This window comes from Ovis canadensis, chromosome 7, assembly GCF_042477335.2.
Source record: "Ovis canadensis isolate MfBH-ARS-UI-01 breed Bighorn chromosome 7, ARS-UI_OviCan_v2, whole genome shotgun sequence".
Taxonomy (NCBI): Eukaryota; Metazoa; Chordata; class Mammalia; order Artiodactyla; family Bovidae; genus Ovis; species Ovis canadensis.
This window is the reverse complement of record NC_091251.1, coordinates 50,703,248-50,725,046: the sequence shown is the minus strand read 5'-3', so window position 1 is coordinate 50,725,046 and position 21,799 is coordinate 50,703,248. Positions and strand designations below refer to the sequence as shown.

The 21,799-nt window shown below is 36.3% G+C and overlaps 1 protein-coding gene across 1 annotated transcript in view; it reads left to right on the top strand.

Annotated features, from left to right (window-relative positions):
• The window catches only part of MDGA2 (MAM domain containing glycosylphosphatidylinositol anchor 2), a 920,428-nt gene that overhangs the window by 588,696 nt on the left and 309,933 nt on the right, over positions 1–21,799 (top strand). Inside the window, exon 6 of the mRNA XM_069596115.1 lies at positions 18,975–19,244. Coding sequence (XP_069452216.1) covers positions 18,975–19,244 — 270 coding nt within the window. The remainder of the gene's footprint in view (positions 1–18,974; positions 19,245–21,799) is intronic.

Sequence of the window (21,799 nt, the reverse complement as noted above, 5' to 3'; positions counted from 1 at the left end):
AAAACAAGGTGTAGATCCTGACTCTCCCCAGTTGTGTGATCAAGTCCTTCGACTCTTTGAACCTCCTTTTTGCTAAGCCATGTTGATAGCGTGCTGTGGGTGGATAATCGATTGATAGAGAATATTTACTCTCAGATTTCATTTTTATTTGCATGGTAACACTAACATCAGTGGAAATTTAGTTGAAAAGAGATGGCTACAAAGAAGTAGATACAGCCTATATGTACACAGCTACTCTTAAGCTCCAGCATTCATGCAGGCAAGTTTCAGGCTTGCAGAATTTGATAAGATTAATACCTCATTGTGCTGTTGTACTTTTATACATAAGGCTTACATTACTATTTGAGAAAAAATAGCTAACAAATAACCCGTGGAACTCATGAACCTACTTGATGAAATTTTTTCAAATCTTGAGCCCTCAATATTTTGTTTACAAAACGTCAGTGGCAGAGAAGTTTTCATCTCATTCAAGAGAAGATATGTTCTTGGTCACTGTCCTGCCTCCAGCTCTAAGACATTTAAAAGCACACGTTTCCCCATAGAACTTTACCTTATTACACAAACTAAAGATTAAATGATATTGTATTTAAATTGACTGGAAAATGGTGGGTTCTAAGTATTATGGTATTATGGTTGTTAGATTTTTTAAAAAGTACCATTGTGAAGAAATCAATGAGGAGTTCCAAAATCTCATTTAGCCCTTTGGTTGTCCTTTTTAACTTATTGAAAGTATCAGTGTTACAATAGACTACTTTGTACTTTTCAGCAGAAATATTAAATCACAAATTCTAACTTTTTCAATGGTTACAGAAATAAGTGAATATCAAATATTATATACTCATTAAATGTAAATTTTCATACTTAGCTGTGCTGTGCTATGTTGATTCAGTTGTATCCTACTCTTTGCAATCGTGTGGTCTGTAGCCCACAAGGCTCCTCTGTCCATGGGATTCTCCAGGCAAGAATACTGGAGTGGGTTGCCATGCCTTTCTCCAGGGGACCTTCCCAACCCAGGGATCGAACCTGTGTCTCATGTTTCCTACATAGGCAGGTGGATTCTTTACCACTAGTGCCACCTGGGAAGCCTCAAAATATCATATCATTAATATGTGTATTTGTACAGTTCTTCTGTGTAGTCTTGCCAACTCTTCTTAATATCTTCTGCTTCTGTTACATCCATAACATTTCTGTCCATTATCGAGCCCATCTTTGCATGAAATGTTCCCTTGGTATCTGTAATTTTCTTGAAAAGATCTTTAGTCTTTCCCATTCTGTTGTTTTCCTCTATTTCTTTGCATTGATCACTGAGGAAGGCTTTCTTATCTCTTCTTGCTACTCTTTGGAACGCTGCATCTTTCCTTTTGCTTACATCTTTCCAGATGCTTACATCTTTCCTTTTCTCCTTTTGCTTTTCACTTCTCTTCTTTTCACAGCTATTTGTAAGGCCTCCCCAGACAGCCATTTTGCTTTTTTTGCTTTTATTTTCCATGGGGATGGTCTTGATCCCTGTCTCCTGCACAATGTCACAAACCTCAGTCCTATACAAAAAAAAATCTTCATGACTAAGATAATCACAATGGTATGATCACTCACCTAGAGCCAGACATCCTGGGGTGTGAAGTCAAGTGGGCCTTAGAAAGCATCACTACAAACAAAGCTAGTGGAGGTGATTGAATTCCAGTTGAGCTATTTCAAATCCTGAAAGATGATGCTGTCAAACTGCTACACTCAATATCCCAGCAACTTTGGAAAACTCAGCAGTGGCCACAGGACTGGAAAAGGTCAGTTTTCATTCCAATCCCAAAGAAAGGCAATGCCAAAGAATGCTCAAACTACTGCACAATTGCACTCATCTCACACGCTAAGAAAGTAATGTTCAAAATTCTCCAAGCTAGGCTTCAGCAATACATGAACTGTGACCTTCCAGATGTTCAAGCTGGTTTTAGAAAAGGCAGAGGAACCAGAGATCAAATTACCAACATCCGCTGGATCACCAAAAAGCAAGAGAGTTCAAGAAAAACATCTATTTCTGCTTTATTGACTATGCCAAAGCCTTTGACTGTGTGGATCACAATCAACTGTGGAAATTCTGAAAGAGGTGGGAATACCAGACCACCTGACCTGCCTCTTGAGAAACCTATATGCAGGTCAGGAAGCAACAGTTAGAACTGGACATGGAACAACAGACTGGTTCCAAATAGGAAAAGGAGTACATCAAGACTGTATATTGTCACCTTGCTTATTTAACATATATGCAGATTACATCATGAGAAATGATGGGCTGGAAGAAGCACAAGCTGGAGTCAAGATTGCTGGGAGAAATATCAATAACCTCATATATGCAGATGGCAGAAAGTGAAGAGGAACTAAAAAGCCTCTTGATGAAAGTGAAAGAGGAGAGTGAAAATGTTGGCTTAAAGTTCAACATTCAGAAAACAAAGATCATGGTGTATAGTCCCATCACTACATGGGAAATAGATGGGGAAACAGTGGAAACAGTATCAGACTTTATTTTGGGGGGCTCCAAAATCACTGCAGATGATGACTGCAGCCATGAAATTAAAGACGCTTACTCCTTTTAAGAAAAGTTATGACCAACCTAGATAGCATATTGAAAAGCAGAGACATTACTCTGCCAACAAAGGTCCACCTAGTCAAGGCTATGGTTATTCCAGTGGTCATATATGGATGTGAGAGTTGGACTGTGAAGAAAGCTGAGTGCTGAAGAATTGATGCTTTTGAACTGTGGTGTTGGAGAATTCTCTTGAGAGTCCCTTGGATTGCAAGGAGATCCAACCAGTCCATTCTAAAGGAGATCAGTCCTGGGTGTTCATTGGAGGGACTGATGCTGAAGCTGAAACTCCAATACTTTGGCCACCTCATGTGAAGAGTTGACTCATTGGAAAAGACTTTGATACTGGGGGGATTGGGGGGCAAGAGGAAAAGGGGAGGAAATGGCTGGATGACATCACCAACTCAATGGACATGGGTTTGAATGAACTTAGGGAGACAGTGATGGACAGGGAGGCCTGGATTGCTGGGATTCATGGGGTCACAAAGAGTTGGACATGACTGAGCGACTGAACTGAACTGAATATGTGTATTAGTAAGGAATAAATTTTTACATTAGTTCTGCTAGATTTTTATAAAAACTTTTGGTAATGTACTTACTTTCATAATGAAGAAATTGATACAATTTATATTCCTACCCTTTCTTAAAATCAAGTATACTTATCAGTACCAAGTAAATGTAAATTTAAAAAAAAAGTATGGATTGATTATTATCTCATCAGGGAACACTTCTAGAATAAATTTTCTACTTTAAAGAACAGGAAAAATGCAAACAACTTTTGTTGAGGGAAGGAATGTGCCATAAAGATCTGACATTTTTTTTCCACTGATATTCTGGTATGATGAAATACACATATTATTGTTAAAATGTCATGCTAATATATTTGTTTTTTTAAGGACTTCTGAACTTAACCACACTTCTCATAGGATTTAACATCCTGTGGTGTGGCTAAGATTAGCCTTGTGGCCATTGTTAACTTAAATTCATACAGTCATTTGAGCGCCTTCTAGACATAATTTAAAAGATCCACATTGGTTCATAAAGGCTTTGAATTAAATTTGAAAATTAAGAAAATCCACACAGTATTCCATATCCTAAGAGTAGAGTATCTTATGTATTGTTCAGTTCAGTTCAGTTAGTTCAGTTGCTCAGTCATGTCCGACTCTTTGCGGCCCCATGAATCGCAGCACACCAGGACATCCTGTCCATCACCAACTCCCAGAGTTTACTCAGACTCACGTCCATCGAGTCAGTGATGCCATCCAGCCATCTCATACTCTGTTGTCCCCTTCTTCTCCTGCCCCAAATCCCTCCCAGCATCAGAGTTTCTCCAATGAGTCAATTCTTCACATGAGGTGGCCAAAGTACTGGAGTTTCAGCTTTAGCATCATTCCCTCCAAAGTAATCCCAGGGCTGATTGCCTTCAGAATGGACTGGTTGGATCTTGCAGTCCAAGGGACTCTCAAGAGTCTTCTTCAACACCACAGTTCAAAAGCATCAATTCTTTGGCACTCAGCTTTCTTCACAGTCCAACTCTCACATCCATACATGACCACTGGAAAAACCATAGCCTTGACTAGATGGACCTTTGTTGGCAAAGTAATGTCTCTACTTTTCAATATGCTATCTAGGTTGGTCATAACTTTCCTTAAAAGGAGTAAGCGTCTTTTAATTTCATGGCTGCAATCACCATCTGCAGTGATTTTGGAGCCCCCAAAAATAAAGTCTGACACTGTTTCCACATCTATTTCCCATGAAGTGGTGGGACCTGATGCCATGATCTTCGTTTTCTGAATGTTGAGCTTTAAGCCAACTTTTTCACTCTCCCCTTTACTTTCATCAAGAGGCTTTTTAGTACCTCTTCACTTTGGTGTCATCTGCATATCTGAGGTTGTTGATATTTCTCCCAGCAATCTTGATTCCAGCTTGTGCTTCTTCTAGCCCAGCCTTTCTCATGATGTACTCTGCATATATGTTAAATAAGCAGGGTCACAATATACAGCCTTGATATACTCCTTTCCTGATTTGGAACCGGTCTGTTGTTCCATGTCCAGTTCTAACTGTTGCTTCCTGGCCTGCATATAGGTTTCTCAAGAGGCAGGTCAGGTGGTCTGGTATTCCTACCTCTTTCAGAATTTTCCACAGTTTATTGTGATCGACACAGTCAAAGGCTTTGGCACAGTCATTACAGGGACTAAAATGAGAGAGATGAACTGGAGCATAATGTTAGTTGATCTGAAATTTGACTTTAAGTCTAGACTTTGACTGTAAGTCTAGATGCAGCTTGTACTTTTGGTTTGCTCTTGGGGCGCTTAATTCCATCAGTACCAGAGCATCACAAAGATTTTGGCTTTTCCCTCCATTTTCATTTTTTTTGCAACATCTGTTCTAGGAGACACATTTTTTTTTTCTGATAAAAACATGCTCTTCTTTATTTTCTTGCTGCTGTTCTATTGCTATAGAAAGTAGGTATGTCCAATTGTTTAGTATTATGTCTTAGTTCATGTTTTGAGCAGTATTTCTTTCTTTCAGCTCCTTTTAGTCACTCTTCCTTACTTGGTATATTGTACTAGTGACCTTTTTTTTCTTTTACTGAACCCTTCAATCACATACTATCGAGTGATTGTGTGGTAAAGTCAACATTATTAGTTTCTGATAGACACACTTTGTTCTAGAAATTTATGGAGGAAATGGCAACCCACTCCAGTGTTCTTGCCTGGAGAATCCCAGGGATGGCGGAGCCTGGTGGGCTGCCGCCTATGGGGTCGCACAGAGTCGGACACGACTGAAGCGACTTAGCAGCAGCAGCAGCAGCCTTGTCCTCTCGTTCAGTTCAGTTCAGTTCAGTCACTCAGTCATATCCGACTCTGTGCGACCCCATGAACGCACCACACCAGGCCTCCCTGTCCATCACCAACTCCCGGAGTTTACCCAAACTCATGTCCATTCAGTCAGTGATGCCATCCAATCCTCTCATCCTCTGTCGTCCCTTTCTCCTGCCCTCAGTCTTTCCCAACATCAGGGTCTTTTCAAATGAGTTAGCTCTTTGCATCAGCTTCGACATCAGTCCTTCCAATGAACACCCAGGACTGATTTCCTCAGTTAATGGTACCTATTTCCCTGCTTTGACAAAAATGAAAATTATCAAGGAACAGGGTGTACAATTTTTTGGCATTACTAGGTGTGACACTTGTATGAAGCTACTCTTAAGCTGCATTTTGATTTTACATTGCAACGTTGTGCACAGCCAAGCAAGAGGCAGAATTTTTAGTCAGTCAAGTAAAATACTAGTAGGTAGTGGTTTTTTAGTAGAATCTGGCAAGACAGGTTTGCTTTGTTTTACCAAAAATAGTTTATAGTTCTAAAAGGTAAAATATAGGCAATTTCATACCGTTTGACTTAATAGGTAACCATAAATAAGAAATTTTTCAAAATGATTATTACATATTAAGTACAAATTAAAATATATATTTTCAAAGTTGAAGGAAAAACACAACAGGAAGTAAATGAACAAGCGGTTAGATAAACAAATAGTGTGATATAGGGTCTTATAATTTTCCCTGGAATTGAATCTACTAAGATAACTGTCTGAGACGTATGAAATGGGTGGAAAGAAGCAAAACTCCTTCTATTCTTAACTGTATTTTTCTATTTCTCTTGGTGTTGATCATGAATACTTAATAACTAAAGTTCTGCCTCACTGCATCTTGTTTTCAGGATTAGAATTAGCTCAACCTGTTGAAAATTGTAATGTTTATGTCTTTTTCATTTTGGAACCATAAGGAAACATCAATCAGATATGATATCCATATAGAGTTATGACAGTGTGGACCACACAGCAAAATAATAACTAGATTTCAGAGAACCTGAAAATTCAGTGACTATGTAACTATCTGCATACTAAGCATTGTTTAGTGTGTTTAAGGCAAATGTTAAATATGAACAGGTTTAGAAAGGCATTATTATATGCATACAGATCCACAGTCAAAGAATATGTAATATGGATTTAATTCTCAAGTCACTGGAGAGTTTAATAGGCAATTCAATACATATCAATATTAAGATGAAAAACAAAGCATAATTCGACATCACAAACAAATAGTAAGTATTTATTTCCTCTGTAAAGATATTTCATTAGTGCATATTAATCATGCAGAATGGGAAATATGGGTTTAACAAAATCTATGTTGAAAGCATTGGAACTAGAGAGGGAAAATTATATTTTCAGTAGCTTTGAGAAATACAATATCAGCAGGACATTTTTTGTGCATGCATTTCTCATGTGTCGAGAGGATTTGAATTCGGAGGTGATTCAGTAAATGTTTTATCTTTTATTAAATCATATTTTTAAAGTTTTATTGGCTTTTAGTCTTTCCTTAAGCAACATTTTATTTTGTGCAGCTTTTTTAGTTCCTTCACGTATGTTACACTACAGTATTATCTTATTCAAAAAAAGAAATACCTCCCTTATAATATAGCTGCATTGTCCCAGAATATGACAACAGTATATTTAAAAGTACTCTGAATGTCTGAAATCCCAAGATAAGAAACATAACTATTTTAATAGGCCTAGATTGACTCATGTTGGAATTAGGTCTCTAATAAAATTCTTAAACAGCAGTTAGTATTTACAGTGTGTCAACATGAAACAGTACTGACATCTATTACAAGGTCTAGAGTGTCAAATTGTCATTTTTCTGAAGTGCAAACCACAAATTTGTGGTTTTGTAATTTAGTCCAATAAATTGGCTCCTAACCATACACAAAACTTGGAATCAAATCCCTCTTCTTTGGCACATTCATTTTTAACAAACTATGCTCTGATTCAGCCTCTCTTTTCCTTTCTTTTTCATTTAATTAACCATGGGGAAAGAATATCAATGTAAGCACAAAGTAAGGAATAGTGAATTGTTGTGTACTTGAAAGGAGAACATCTCCTAAAAACATATTTTGCCCTTTGTAAGTGAAAATGTACACAGTGCTTTCGTTTCCCAGGGCAGGCCTTTATTTATTGAAGCACCTCTCATCTCCTAGAATTAGATTCCTCACTCCAACATTTTCAGGCTGCAGCAGAAATTCCAGCTAGAAGGTTGCAATAGACACTTGGTAAGGGCCGAGGTACCCATGATGCAAGTGCCATGAGTCTTTGAGTTGTGACCCAATTCAGCAATCAAGATATGCTATTCTATTTTATGAAACTACTTTAGACACTAACATAAATAATCATTTTAATGCTTAAATGTGTTAAGTATGAATGTATACATGATTCATATACTTTGATTTATTTAATCTGACCTTTGGTCCAGTATTATATTTTGCAAAATATGACTACTTTTGTCCTTTGCAAAGTAGTATTTGATAGTTTACTTTAGAAGCACCAGCAAAAGTCTCTCTCTCTTTCTCCCTTTTTCTCTCTCTTTATCCCATGATTAATACCTGAATATACGGCTATATTTCTTCTTTTCTTGCCTTTTAAAATTCTACCTGCCTAATCTGATATTTTAAGATTGGCAGTTGAAATAGAAGAATAGTTGGTTAGTAAGTTTATCTTTGTGAATTTGCTTGCTATTCCTTATAATAATACACTTGTTTTTTTTGTTTTTTTTTTTTCTTTTACACTTGTTTTTCTTACTCTTTTCTTAGTGGCATGTTGTCACCTACACTGTTCTCCATTTTCCTGTCTCAGGAATCCTTTCCGTGTTGAAATTTCTCCTCCTTACCTTGTGAAGTCTGAGAACTTATATAACTAAGCCCTGAAGTGCAAACACTGAGCAATGGCCTAAGAGCCTCTTTCACCATCACTTCAGAATTTTGGCTTTTAAATCATGCCTTAGGGGGTTTACAAGACCTTTTTTTCTTCTATTATAAATGATAGAGATTTCTATAAGCCTGACAAGCAAACTATGTCTATTTTTTCCTTCCTTAGGCTTTATTATAATGGATGATACTAATGTTATCCCTTCTATTAGAGCAGCAGAATTAATTCTTCCTCTGGCATAAATATCACCAGGAATTTAATTAGAACTTGAGAATTATTAACTTTATTTCACTCTGGAGTTTATTTACTGTGTTTATCCATCTGAAGTGAGACTGACTAGATTAGAATCTCAGCTCTGGAGCCATTCACTATGTATGTTGCCATGGCAAACTTATCTACACTGTTTCTCAGATCGGTAATAAGTAAAATAGTTAATAATACTAGTCATCTCATAAAATTACATTAAAAATATGTGTAAAAGTGATTGAAGAGTGCCTGGAGCATATTAAGGGCCGTGATTGTCTCCATCTAATTGCAAACACCTCGGGCAGGATTTTTGTCTGTTTTTTCCTGTTACTTCCAGTGCCTTGAACAGTCTGACACACAGTTGGCTCTTAATAGATATATGTTAAATTAACAGTTTTTATTTAAATAAAACATAGGTTATTCCTTTGTTTGCCATCAGTTTATTTAGTTGCTATCAATGACCTGGCTAATTAAGCTCATGATGTGATTTTTAACCTTTGCTGTCTCTTGGAACCAATTTAGATATTTGAGTAATCTGAGTACAGATACGTCATAAGATTAGGAGACTATATGCCAAGGTTTTTTCCTAATCAAGTATAGATTTGGCCTGGGCAATACTTTGGAAACTAACAAATTCCCCTGGAGAGGCAAATAGAGTCCCAGCAGAGTTAAATCTGTTCAACATTATTCCTTAAGATTAACTATGAGTCATATTAGCCAAATCACTATAAAATGAAATTTCCATGGGGGTCCAGTGGTTAAGACTTCCAGTTCAGGTGGCGTGGGTTCAATCCCTGGTGTGGGAACTAAGATCCACATGCCGTGGAGTGCAAGTGAAGTCACCTAGTCGTGTCCGACTCCTTGCGACCCCATGGACCATAGCCTACCAGGTCCTCTGTCCACCGGATTTTCCCGGCAAGAGTACTGGAGTGGGGTGCCATTGCCTTCTCCAGGGGATCCCGACCCAGAGATCGAACCTGGGTCTCTCACGTTGCAGTCAGACGCTTCACCGTCTGTGCCATCAGGGAAGCCTGTGCAGTGCAAGTGCAGCCTGAAAAAGAAAAAGGTACAAGAATTAATTAAAAAATATTTTTAAAATCTTATCTTTATAAGACCAATATGATGGAACAAGAGACTGACTAATAAGAGAATACCTTTTTGCACAATCCCTCTATGTTTTTATACTGGTTGTAGAAAGGCCAGCTGCCTCCATTTCAGCAGCTGTGATAGCCAAAGCAGAATTTTATTGTCTTGTTTTCTTTGCTACACTAATGAGGGCTCAAAAAGTATAGCTAAGAGACCAACACCAGATGGTTTTAGGTGATGTTTTTATCTGTTCCGCTGCTATATCATTCTTAAGGAAGAACCTTAAATCTTAACTGATTTTTTAAAATTCTATGTTGAATTACTCACATGCTGTCCTCTTATGACAAATGGCTTATGCCTCTAGTTTTGGTATCAGGGACATAATTTGATTTAATCTGATGGTTTATTAATAGTAATATGTTTGCTGAAACTGAGCAAAAAATTAAGTTCAAAGAAGTATAAGTAATATGCTGTAATTATTTTTGTGAGTGGTACTCTAAATTTTGATAGAGAAAGTCTTTGCTATCATCTTGTTAGTGACATAAAGCATGGTTATTTTAGATGGGTTAAACAATGAAAAACCTGAAAGGTCTTCATAACTAGTACTTTTTAATGAAAGGTTCATGGAATCCTGAGTTTTTCGTGTTGATTTTTTTTTTCGGCAGGTTCAGTTTATGACAAATAGGTCTTATGTGGAGCTCCTGTTCTCTAATCTTTAAATTCAGCATTTTTTTTCAATAAAACTTTATTGAGCTCACAGTTCTTTGCAAACAATTTTGCGAGTGTTTTTGTTACAAATGTGAAAACCATCACCTTCTTCACAGATAATTCAATTCTTAAATATTTCAGAGTGAAAGGGGAAGGTAAATATTCTATTGGTGGCTTGGGTATGTGGCTAGGATGTTCAAACTACCACACAGTTGCACTCATTTCGCATGCTAGCAAAGTAATATACAAAATTCTCCAAGCTAGGCTTCAACATTGTGTGAACTGAGATCTTTCAGATGTTCAAGCTGGATTTAGAAAAGCAGAGGAACCAGAGATCAAATTACCAACATCTGTGGGATCATAAAAAAAGCAAGAGAATTCCAGAAAAATGTCTAGCTCTGCTTCATTGACTATGCTAAAGCCTTGACTGTGTGAATCACAACAAACTGTGGAAAATTATTAAAGAAATGGGAATACCATACTGCCTTACCTGCCTCCTGTGAAACCTGTACGCAGGTCAAGAAGCAACATTTCAAAATGGACATAGAACAGTGGACTTGTTCAAATTGTGAAAGGAGTTTGTCAGGGCTGTATATTGTCACTGTGCTTATTTAACTTATATGCAGAGTACATCATGTGAAATGCTGGGCTGGATGAAGCACAAGTGGGAATCAAGATTGCTGAGAGAAACATCAATAACCTCAGATATGCAGATGACACCATCATATAGCAGAAAGCAAAGAGGAGCTAAAGAGCCTTTTGATGAAGGTGAAAGAGGAGAGTGAACAAGTTGGCTTAAAATTCAGCATTCAAAAAGCAAAGACCTTGGCATCTGGTCCATCACTTCATGGCAAATACATGGGGAAACAATGGAAACAGTGAGAGACTTTATTTTCTTGGGCTCCAAAATCACTGCAGATGGTGACTGCAGCCATGAAATTAAAAGACATTTGCTCCTTGGAAGAAAAGCTAATACCAATCTAGACAGCATATAAAAAGCAGAGACATTGCTTTGCTGACAAATTTTCATAGAGTCAAAGCTGTGGTTTTTCCTGTAGTCATGTATGCATGTGAGAGTTGGACCATAAAGGCTAAACACTGAAGAACTGATGCTTTTGAACCATGGTGTTGGAGAAGACTCTTGAGAATCCCTTGGAATGCAAGGAGATCAAACCAGTTAATGCTAAAGAAAATCAATCCTGAATATTCATTGAAAGGACTGATGCTGAAGTTGAAGCTCCGATACTTTGGCTGCCTGATGCAAAGAACTGACTCACTGGAAAAGACCCGGATATAGGAAAGATTGAAGGCGGGAGGAGAAGGGGACAACAGAGGGCTAGATGGCTTGATGGTATCACCAACGCAATGGACATGAGTTTGAGCAAGCTCTGGGAGATGGTGAAGGACAGGGAAACCTGGCATGCTACAGACCATGAGGTGGCTGAGTTGGACATAACTGAGCAACTAAACCAGGGTATGTTGTAAGGAGAGCTATTATAAACTGCTATGTTTATACAATTCAAAGCAGGAAAGGATTCAATTGCTTTGGACAAAAACTAGAAATTTGGTAAAGAAATTTTATTGACATTTGACCATAATAAAGTGGTTTACCTGGTGAATAAGCAGTTGAAGAAACTCCCAGGCAACAGGAATAGCAAGTTCACATTATGCTGATTTTGTGAGGAGGGCATCTTTGCAAACTGACCCTATCCCTAAAAAGCCGATATCTTCTAGAACTGAAAATTCCCTGGAAAACAGATCCCTTGGTTGGAAGTGCTTTATAGCTTGGATTTTCCTTCCATGAGTGATGACCCTCAAGGATTCAGCTGCAACTGCAGATGACACTCAGCTTCTCATCAAATTGAATGAGACCATGTTTTGCCAATTTCACCTGTTGGAAGGAACGGTTCACCAAAGGACGGAGATGTGTGTGGTGATGATGTTTTTCCCATCATGTTTCAAAAATATTATAAAGACTTTTCAGGCCATTAAGTATTAGTACCCCAGCTATTAACATAACTTATTGACTAAAATAAGCTTTGACTTAATCTTTTGTATCTTTTGCTCACCTTGGAAACCAATTTGTAGTTCTATTTTTTTCTGTTTATCTTGTTTAATGACTAGATTCAGATATATATAAAACCTGTTATAACTTATAAAGTCTGATTTCACTGAAGAATACCTATTGGCAAATTTCTTTACTCATTGTTTTGTGATGGCATAAATATTCTGGTCAAGAATAACAAATGCACACAAAATCAGAGAACAGGAGGTGATTTAAATATGTGAAGTCACTCAAGACAATGAGAGAGAACAGGTTTTTGTCCTATTAGAATGTAAAACTGAGTGCAGGAGCTCTGGCTGTTTTGTCCACTGTTATATTCCAGGTGCCTATCACAGGCCTTAATACACAGTAGGTGGTCAATAAATACGTATTAAATGACTATGTTGAAAAGTGTTATACTGGGCAGAACAAACAATATCTAAAAGTGTTTATTCCTAGTAACAATAAAAATAAACAATAAATAATATTTTGTCAATCAAACAAAACCTATCTAGTGAAACTCTTTTTAGAACTGATGTTATTATGCAGTATGTCTCTTTTAGGAAAATTTTATGTTCCATGAAGCAAATATTTACTCTGCTTTCTCATTCATTTGCAGGACTATCTGTCCTATGGACATTAAAAAAAAAAAGAAAAATGCTTGTTAGCTTCTATATCTGTAGCAAAGGCTCTCTCATGCTTTAGAGATTATTTATGATTGCTATTCAAATATTGTCATATCCTGGAGCATTGTTTTATAGAATTTCCTAGTAATATATCATTCCTGGACTTCATGAGAATCAATCAACTTGTCAATAATGATAATACTAGAATAATAATTTCAACTGCATAGGTGGATTATTTTGAATTTTCAAATCAACTTCTAATATATTCTCTCATTTTTTATTATATGAAATGCTCATTGAAATGTCTGTTGAAAATGAATTTCAGTAAAATGCACAAAAATATAGTGATTCTTACATCTCAGTTAAATGACTTCTTTTTGCAAGAGAAATTTTGTTCCTCAAATCTGTATATATAGCATGTCTCTCCATTTAGAAGCTGGACTTGGTTTGTCTAGCATGTGAATATTCTTTCTGTTTGAAAAATGTAGATCCTTGGAAAAGAAACAGAAAGTTAATTGTATATATTTTCACTTCCTCTTCCTTTTATTCATGCTGTGCTGTTACTCATTTTATTTTGTGCTTATATCCTGATGAGTAAATGTGCCCCAAATCACCACTGATTTCTTCCTTATTTTTTCTGTATACTTTTCACATTATCTCCATGTGGCCAACTGTTGATCATTGAACTTACATGGAAAGGGTGCCCTAGGAGACTCTGTGACTGCCTTGCTCTGGAGGTTATTGTTTCTTTTGACAGTTTCTTTTCCATGTCCTTCTGTCTGAAAACTCTCTCTAGACTAATCAATGTTTTCAGACAATGGAGAATGTTGGAAAGTTAAAACCTATGGAACAGTCCTTAACTAATGAGGGACAGGGGTTGGTAGATAAACACCCCAGTCAGCCTCCTCATTTTTCAGAGGGAAAGTTCTAGGATGTGTTCTTTCTAGTTTCCCAGAGGGTTCCCAACGGCAGGGAGTCAAGTTTCCCACAGTGACCACCACTCATTCCTGTTACATTACTGGATGTTTTCCATTTCTTTATCTCTTCTCTACTCCTTCAATATACTTCCTGGGATCGTCACCCTAATGATCTACTTATATCAGGACTGGCTTTTGGGCGAATTCAAGCTAAGACAAATACCATCCTAGCTGTAGATTTTTTATTAATCCACAGCTAGGATGTAGCTCTTTCTTGTGAGTTTTGGTGGTGGTGGTGTTTTTTTTTTTGGTTTGGTTTTTATGTTCTTCCTTCCTTGTGATTTTTCTCTGTGACTCAATAGTCAATTTCCTTTCAATCAAGGAATTATATGTCGTAGGGTATTTCTAACTCAATCCAAATGGTAGCTTTTACTATAGTTAACTACTTCACATCCATTTAATCAGAGTCAGGGATAGAAATCTAAGTTCCTTTTTAAAAATTGCCCAGATCCATGGAGGGCTAAATCTCTAAAAATATAAGATGATTATCATTGCATTGTTTTCATTTTTTAAGAAATGTTTATCTTCAGCAAGCTATTATGTTAGGTAATAGCCAAACAAAGCACCAAAAAAGTCATTGACCTTGGCTAAAATAGTATTTTCTTCCTACAGAATGTATTCTTAATTAACCCCAAGCTAAACCTTTGTATTGCCCATCCAGAGGACCTCATGAGGAACTGACTCACTAAAATTAATTGGTATGAATCCCTGCCTACAAACTCAGGTTTGAAAGAAATATATCTTTATTATTCTATAATTTAACTTCATTTTATTTCAACTATCTATTTTGCCATAATTTCAGAAATTGGTAACATGGATTTCCCATTTCCACCAGATTTTGTTTAAATTCTAGGGGTTGCTTTTATTTTACCATGGTGTGGGACATGAGACTTGGATCTCTGATGGGCATGGATCACCTAACATCTCCTTCATTCCAATCGTCTTGTCACATTCAGTTCTGACCTGTCTCTCTGCTTCTTCCATTCCATCATCTGGGGCTGGGGCTATTCCCCTGAGGCCTGGAGCCTGCCCCTTGGACTCACTATGTCTGTCTAGCCAGTCACAATTAGTGACCTCAACCAAGAAGGGACACAGAGATCCCCTTTGCTCTTGGATATACTAATGTTTGGGATTTGGTGTGGGAGCCAGGAAGCCAATCCTCTTTATGTTGCAGATAAACTGAAGTAACTGTTGCTCAACCCAAAAAAACTTTCCTTTTTGCTTGCCAGGAGGGGAGGAGCTGAAGAGAGCTTGGGAAGTGTTCTCTTCCTCAGAGAGATTTCCTAAAATATACTTTCCATGTTTAGTTATTAAAGGGTTTAGGATTTTGAAAAATAAAAACCACAGACTGTTTGGTCTCTCCTCTCTTTCTTTTCCCTTCCTTTCTTTTTCCTTTCTTTCTCTTTGTTTGCCTGTCATTATACTTCATCCCATCCCTCCCAGGACCAATAATTTATAGATCTATCTACTGTATTTGCCCCACAGAGCATATCAAACATGCTAGAATGTTGACATACTCATCTTAAGGAAAGAGTCAAGTCTCTGAGACAATTGCTATGATGACCCATGCCCTCCATCATTGAGTGCTGGCAAGATTCTCATTCTGAAAGTCAGATGGGCACTTATTTATGAGCACTGTGTACAAAGAGAATTTATGGCTGGTATTGTGTGTCATGTTAAAAACGGACTTCATTGGAATAATTTTTATGTAATTTGAACCATTTGGTGATAACTATAAACATGTTTAAAATAATATGTGATGTTTATTTTATTTTTTAATTGGGATACAGTTGCTTTACAATGTTGTGTTAGTTTTTGCTATACAATGAGGTGAATCGGCTATATGTAAACGTATATTCCCTCCCTCCCACTCCTCTCCCTAGTTTCATCCATCATCCATTCAATGCTTCTTCGCTTAACTTGATAAACTGCCTTTGTTTACTTTGTGTAGTTCACCTTTTTCTACTTTTTACATTGGTTTGATGAACATTCCAAATAAAAACTAATGTACTGTCCACTCTGTTTTTCTCTTGTCCCTTTTTAATTTCTGTGTTTCATTTCTTTATTAACTTAAAAATGAACTTCAAATAGTAGTCCATCTCTCACATGTTGCTGTGAAGAATGACTGGATGTCTAGATCCTGCAATATGGTTTTGACCAATGCTCTTGTCTCACTGTTATAAGGAAGCTGATGATCTCAATGGCTTTGTACATTTGTTCTTATGTAATGATGGAGTAGATCAAGCAAAGCATGCAATAGACATTTAAAGAACACTCAGCCATGAACATGATTTAATGCAATGAGATCAATCTTTCTTAGTTCCCTAATTACCTATGTAAGAACAAAATAAGAAACTGTGCATGGAATCAATGTGGTTGAAGAGTTTAAAAACACTGTTTAAAATAATACTATTCACTTGCAATTCACTTTTGCCTGAGACTTTAAAGGCTCTAAAAAAATGCTGAATCTTGAAAAAACAATAGTTTCAACTTCCAAATTAAAATTGTAAAGCAAAATTAATAAATGTTTTATTATGTGTCCTCAAAATATACAAGTATATTTAAAACAACTCATCCTTATACAAGTCAATTTCAGGGGAAAATATTTCTTGACTTAATATCACCATTGTGTGTTTCTATAATCTAAACATATATTAATGGTCCTTAGGCCTTGGGATTTTTAATTTTCTAAAACATGGTGTAAAAAAATGAGTCTTATTAATATAACTATTGGACTCTCTAGACTTCTGTTTTAACTAAATACCTTTGTAAAATTATACTGTTTACCTCAAACTGGGCTGTAAGAATTTCTACTATTGTTTCATAATGCTGTGTCAATAAATAAGTATACTATTTTTAAAATTTCATTAGTAGTATCTTTTTATCAGTTTGGCAATATTAAATAGCATTTTTAAATACTTTCTTTTCTACCAAACTCTGCAGTGCCTTTTGTCTCATTTTCATTTTGTTACTTTCCCAACAGGTTTTTAATCATAGATTTTTATAATTTAAAGTCAGCACCTCAGAAGGGCAATTAAAATACTTTGAAAACTTGTATATTACTTACAATGATGTTAGAAAGGCCAACAATGTTTAAAAAGGTTGAAGACAGTGGCACCCCACTCCAGTACTCCTGCCTGGAAAATCCCATGGATGGAGAAGCCTGGTAGTCTGCAGTCCATGCTAAGGGTCGGACACAACTGAGCGACTTCCCTTTCACTTTTCACTTTCATGCATTGGAGAGGGAAATGGCAAGCCACTCCAGTGTTCTTGCCTGGAGAATCCCAGGGATGGGGGAGCCTGGTGGGCTCCCATCTATGGGGTCGCACAGAGCCGGACACGACTGAAGTGACTTAGCAGGCATATGACTATGCCTATATGACTATGCCTGTGACTATGCCTATTACACAGAACCATAATTGTAACATGGAATTGTTTTCTTATTCTCCCCTGGCATCTTTTCAAATTTGTTTTTTATTGAGGCAGCACTGACCTATAATAGTCTATAAGTTTCATATATACAATACTATATTTCTACTTCTGTATACCCTACAGCAAGCTCACCACCCAAAATTTTGTTTCCGTCTATCACCATTCAGTTGATATCATGTACTTATTTCACCCTTCCCCTACTCCTTTCCCTTTGGTAATCACACTCCGTTCTCTATATCTACATTTTTGGGGTGGGGGTTGTTTGTACATTTCTTTTGTTTTTTGTTTTTTTATACTCCACATATGAGTGAGATCATATGGGATCTGTCTCTGAATTATCTCACTTAGTATAATGCCCTCAAGGCACACCTATGTTCCCAAAGGCAAGATATATATATATACAGTAGAATATATATATTCATTTGAATATTTATATATTCCATCAAGGCAGAATACTGAACCCCATAGGGAGTTTACCTTTCATTCTGAGAAAAACTCTGTCCAACTCTGAGCTGAAATTAATATCTAAAAGCAGTTACACAGTACAGTTGAACACTTTATATTCCAAATATGGATAGATTTCAGTTTTAAACTTGGCCTCAAATATTTCTGAATGTATGAAATCAAATATTAGCATAATGCATTTCCTCTGTTCTTATTTAGTAATGTACTACATAGACTGACACTGTGATATAAGCAGAAAAGAAATTACTGTGTCTGAACAGATTTTTGTGCAGTTTCTACTTTGTGTGATGAAAAGTGTGCAATAAAGCATTTTTTTATTGAATGGATATTTATCTACATTTTTTTTTACATAAAAAGTTTCAAACAACTTACTTTCACTGGGGAGATCAGTATAACCCGAACGTTGGAGTGGTGGCCATCATAGTTTGGTGACTATTTTTGAAAAGCAGTTTATTTGCTTCTAAGTTTTAAAACTGGTTATGAGAACTCACATTGCCTAAACTTTCTGAACAGAGGTTAGAGATGAAATATTGGAGATGCTTTAAATTACATGATTTTGTTATTCCTTTCAAGATGAAAAACCAGGCCTACTGCCTGGTAAAAACCTCTGGCAATCTTTTTCCTTACTTGATTGTGTTCAGTTTGCAAAATATGTATCATTTGACCTGAGGATGATTGTGACCATGAAAATACAAGAACTAAACAGCTTCAATATTTATACCTGGAAGGACAAAAACAAATGGTGGTTGTCAATGTTAAAAGAGAAAGGGGTTCTTGTTTTAAAACTTTAATTCTTCTCATCTTTCTAATTGTGGAACAATTCAAGAATACATAAAATTTAATTCCCCTCTCCATGTGTAAGATTCTTAGTAAAATTCCACAGGTTTACGCCACATAATTAAAATAAATAACCATTCTATATGGTTTAAATGTGATCAATACAATAAGATTTTTGCACAAGAGAACAGTATTTCAATTGTCTGTGTAAATATAAAGCATACTGTTGAGGTCTAGCTCTAGTAGATCTAAACAGGTGCGTGTTCTTTTGTTTGTCTTTTAGCATCTCCGTCAATCAAACTCTTGGTGGATGACCCTATTGTTGTAAATCCTGGAGAGGCCATAACATTAGTATGTGTCACGACAGGAGGAGAGCCTGCACCCTCTCTCACATGGGTCAGATCCTTTGGGACTCTGCCTGAAAAGACTGTTTTGAATGGAGGAACTTTGACCATACCCGCCATCACCTCAGAAGATGCTGGCACTTACAGCTGCATTGCCAATAATAATGTGGGAAACCCTGCAAAAAAGTCCACCAACATCATTGTGAGAGGTAAGTTTGCCTAGAGAATGTTACAGCATAAATTTCTAGGTTAGCCAGGCTATGATAAAGCAAATAATGTTTGTAAATAATGTTCTTCAATTATACAAGTAACCCAAGATTTCTGAGTCTTAATAACACTGCTTTATATTTGCATTGAATAGTTTTCATAACACGTTCTTAGTGATACAATAGTTTTATATTAAAAAAAAGCTTAAAACCCAAATTTGGCATAGAATATTATGCATTATTGTACAGATTGGGTATAATTTTAAGGATTTAACAAATGTATCAATTTAATGTTTAATAAACATTTATTGAATCCCTATTATACGAAGAACCTTAAACTGTGGGATTACATTGAAATCTATAAACATGTCCTTGTACTCAAGGATTCTACTGTCAGAGTGTTAAAATTAAATGTATCAATTTAGAGCCATATGATACAGTGTTTGACAAGCATAGGCAAAAGCTATGGACATAAAAATAAAAATTATAGTAGTTTCTGGCAAATATTATCAGGGAATATCTAATAATTTGTATCAGGTTTTGTAGGCTAGATAGAGTTTTAACAGACTGAGATTAGCTAAAGTCATGGAAAAGTTAGAGTTAGGAAAAGGTAAAGTTTATTTGAGGAATTGATGTAAAAAGTAGGTAGTGACCTGCTGCTTACCTACCACTGTCAATAGCAGTGATTTGTATAGCTAGTGTACTGGCGCTGCTTGTGCAAGAGATGCTAACTTTCCATTTCAGAGAAGGTAAAGTCACTGTGCAGGGAGAGCATGTTTCCTCTTGTCTCACTTCACTGCCTTGGCTCTGGCTTCGGGACTGAGGATGGATATCCATGCCTCTAAAGTTAACATAGATATCCATATGGGCCTCTTCCAGTAGACAAATGAAAATTTCTCATGATGGAAGGTTGTAATGATAACAAAATATAATTGGGTATATTGAGATAAACACTTGTGGTTTTGTGAACATAGACTAGCAGTTTTAATGACCATAGTTATGTGTTACCATCTAAACTATCAGAAATATACTATTTGGTCAAAAATACACTCTATTCAAAATATCGTGAGATGTTACAATGTAAACCAAGACAGTCTGGATACTGCACTATCTACTGCAAAATTGTACTCAATATGTATTTAGCAATTGTACTTAGTAATTGTCAGATAGACCATTATCTTAGGATCATCATAAAATAAAACTTCATGCCTATTCAGCTACTGCTATGAAACCGAATGTTACTGAAAGAAGTATTGTTCATACTTAGGTTTGCTTTTAAACCATATATCAGCCGTTAGCATATATAACAAGGAAAATCAGTTGATTAAATTGTTCCTAAATGTTCAGACTCAGAACCAACCCAACTTATAAGTCAGTTTTCATATCAATCTTTGGTGACTATGGTCATTTAGATTTCTAAATCTAGTTTAATCATAGACCCATCTGCAACTGTATTGAATTCCTGAATAACTGGCAAAGTGTCCAGCATAGTGATGTTGCTCAGGGACCCTCCATAAAGAACTCAATCAATTCACAGCAAGTATATACTCCTAGAATGATTTGCTTCTTCCTAGCCCATCTAGCAGTTTTCATCTGTATTCTTACTAAAGATAGTTTTTAGCTTTGACATGAATGACCTAAAATAAATAAACCCTTATAATGTATTTCTTCAATTTATAATTTCTCTTTTATGCCTTTAATTTACCTGAAGTGTCCATTTGCATAGTCATATTACCAGTAGAATTTCTCAGCAGTAGCATTCACATGATTCATAAAATCGAGTTTGTATGTAATCTTGCTGAATATAGAAATAGCCTTGGTTAAGAAGTCCTAGATTAAATTGTGAGGAGAAAAACTGCTACGGTAATATGAGGCATTTGATTTCTGCCGCAAAGGACAAGAAATTCAGTTAAAGAAAAAATGGTTTTCTTCTTATTATAGCAAATAAATTATTTTCAAGTCTTTTGAATTTGTAGAACTCTGCCATATCTTAGATTAACTGTGTCATGGATACACAAAAATAGAACTCTGGGTTCGTTTTCCCCCATTCCTTTCCATAATTAAATCAAGAGCCGCAGACCAGGTTTTCTAAGCAAGCATGAGGATAGAGGACGCATAGAGTTTCCACTATCATTTGAGAATATCCATGGACAAAACAAGATTGTAGGTAGCAGACAGGAAAAAATAAATTCTAGAAATATTTTTGAATGTGTCATTTGCTTTTAAAAAAATAGAAAACACTTTAAATAATGTAGTTAACCATCTCTGTAGATAGTGAACTCCAAAACTGAAGAGGAATCTCATAGGTTTTAATGTTTTGTTGGAGATTCAGAAACAGAGCAGCAATTCTTTTCTTATGATCCTCTAAGAGATTATAGTGATTAAGCTACATTTCTTCCAAGTCAGAAGAGAAGTTCCGTCATACATTTGGTAAGAAAAGTATGCTGTTGTCCGAGCTACGTGTTGGTGACCTGACCTCAGTTTCCACTTTCCCACCCAAAGTTCTCTGTTGTTGTGAGTCACTGTATTTAGAAATGCCCACATTTCTCTTCTGTTAT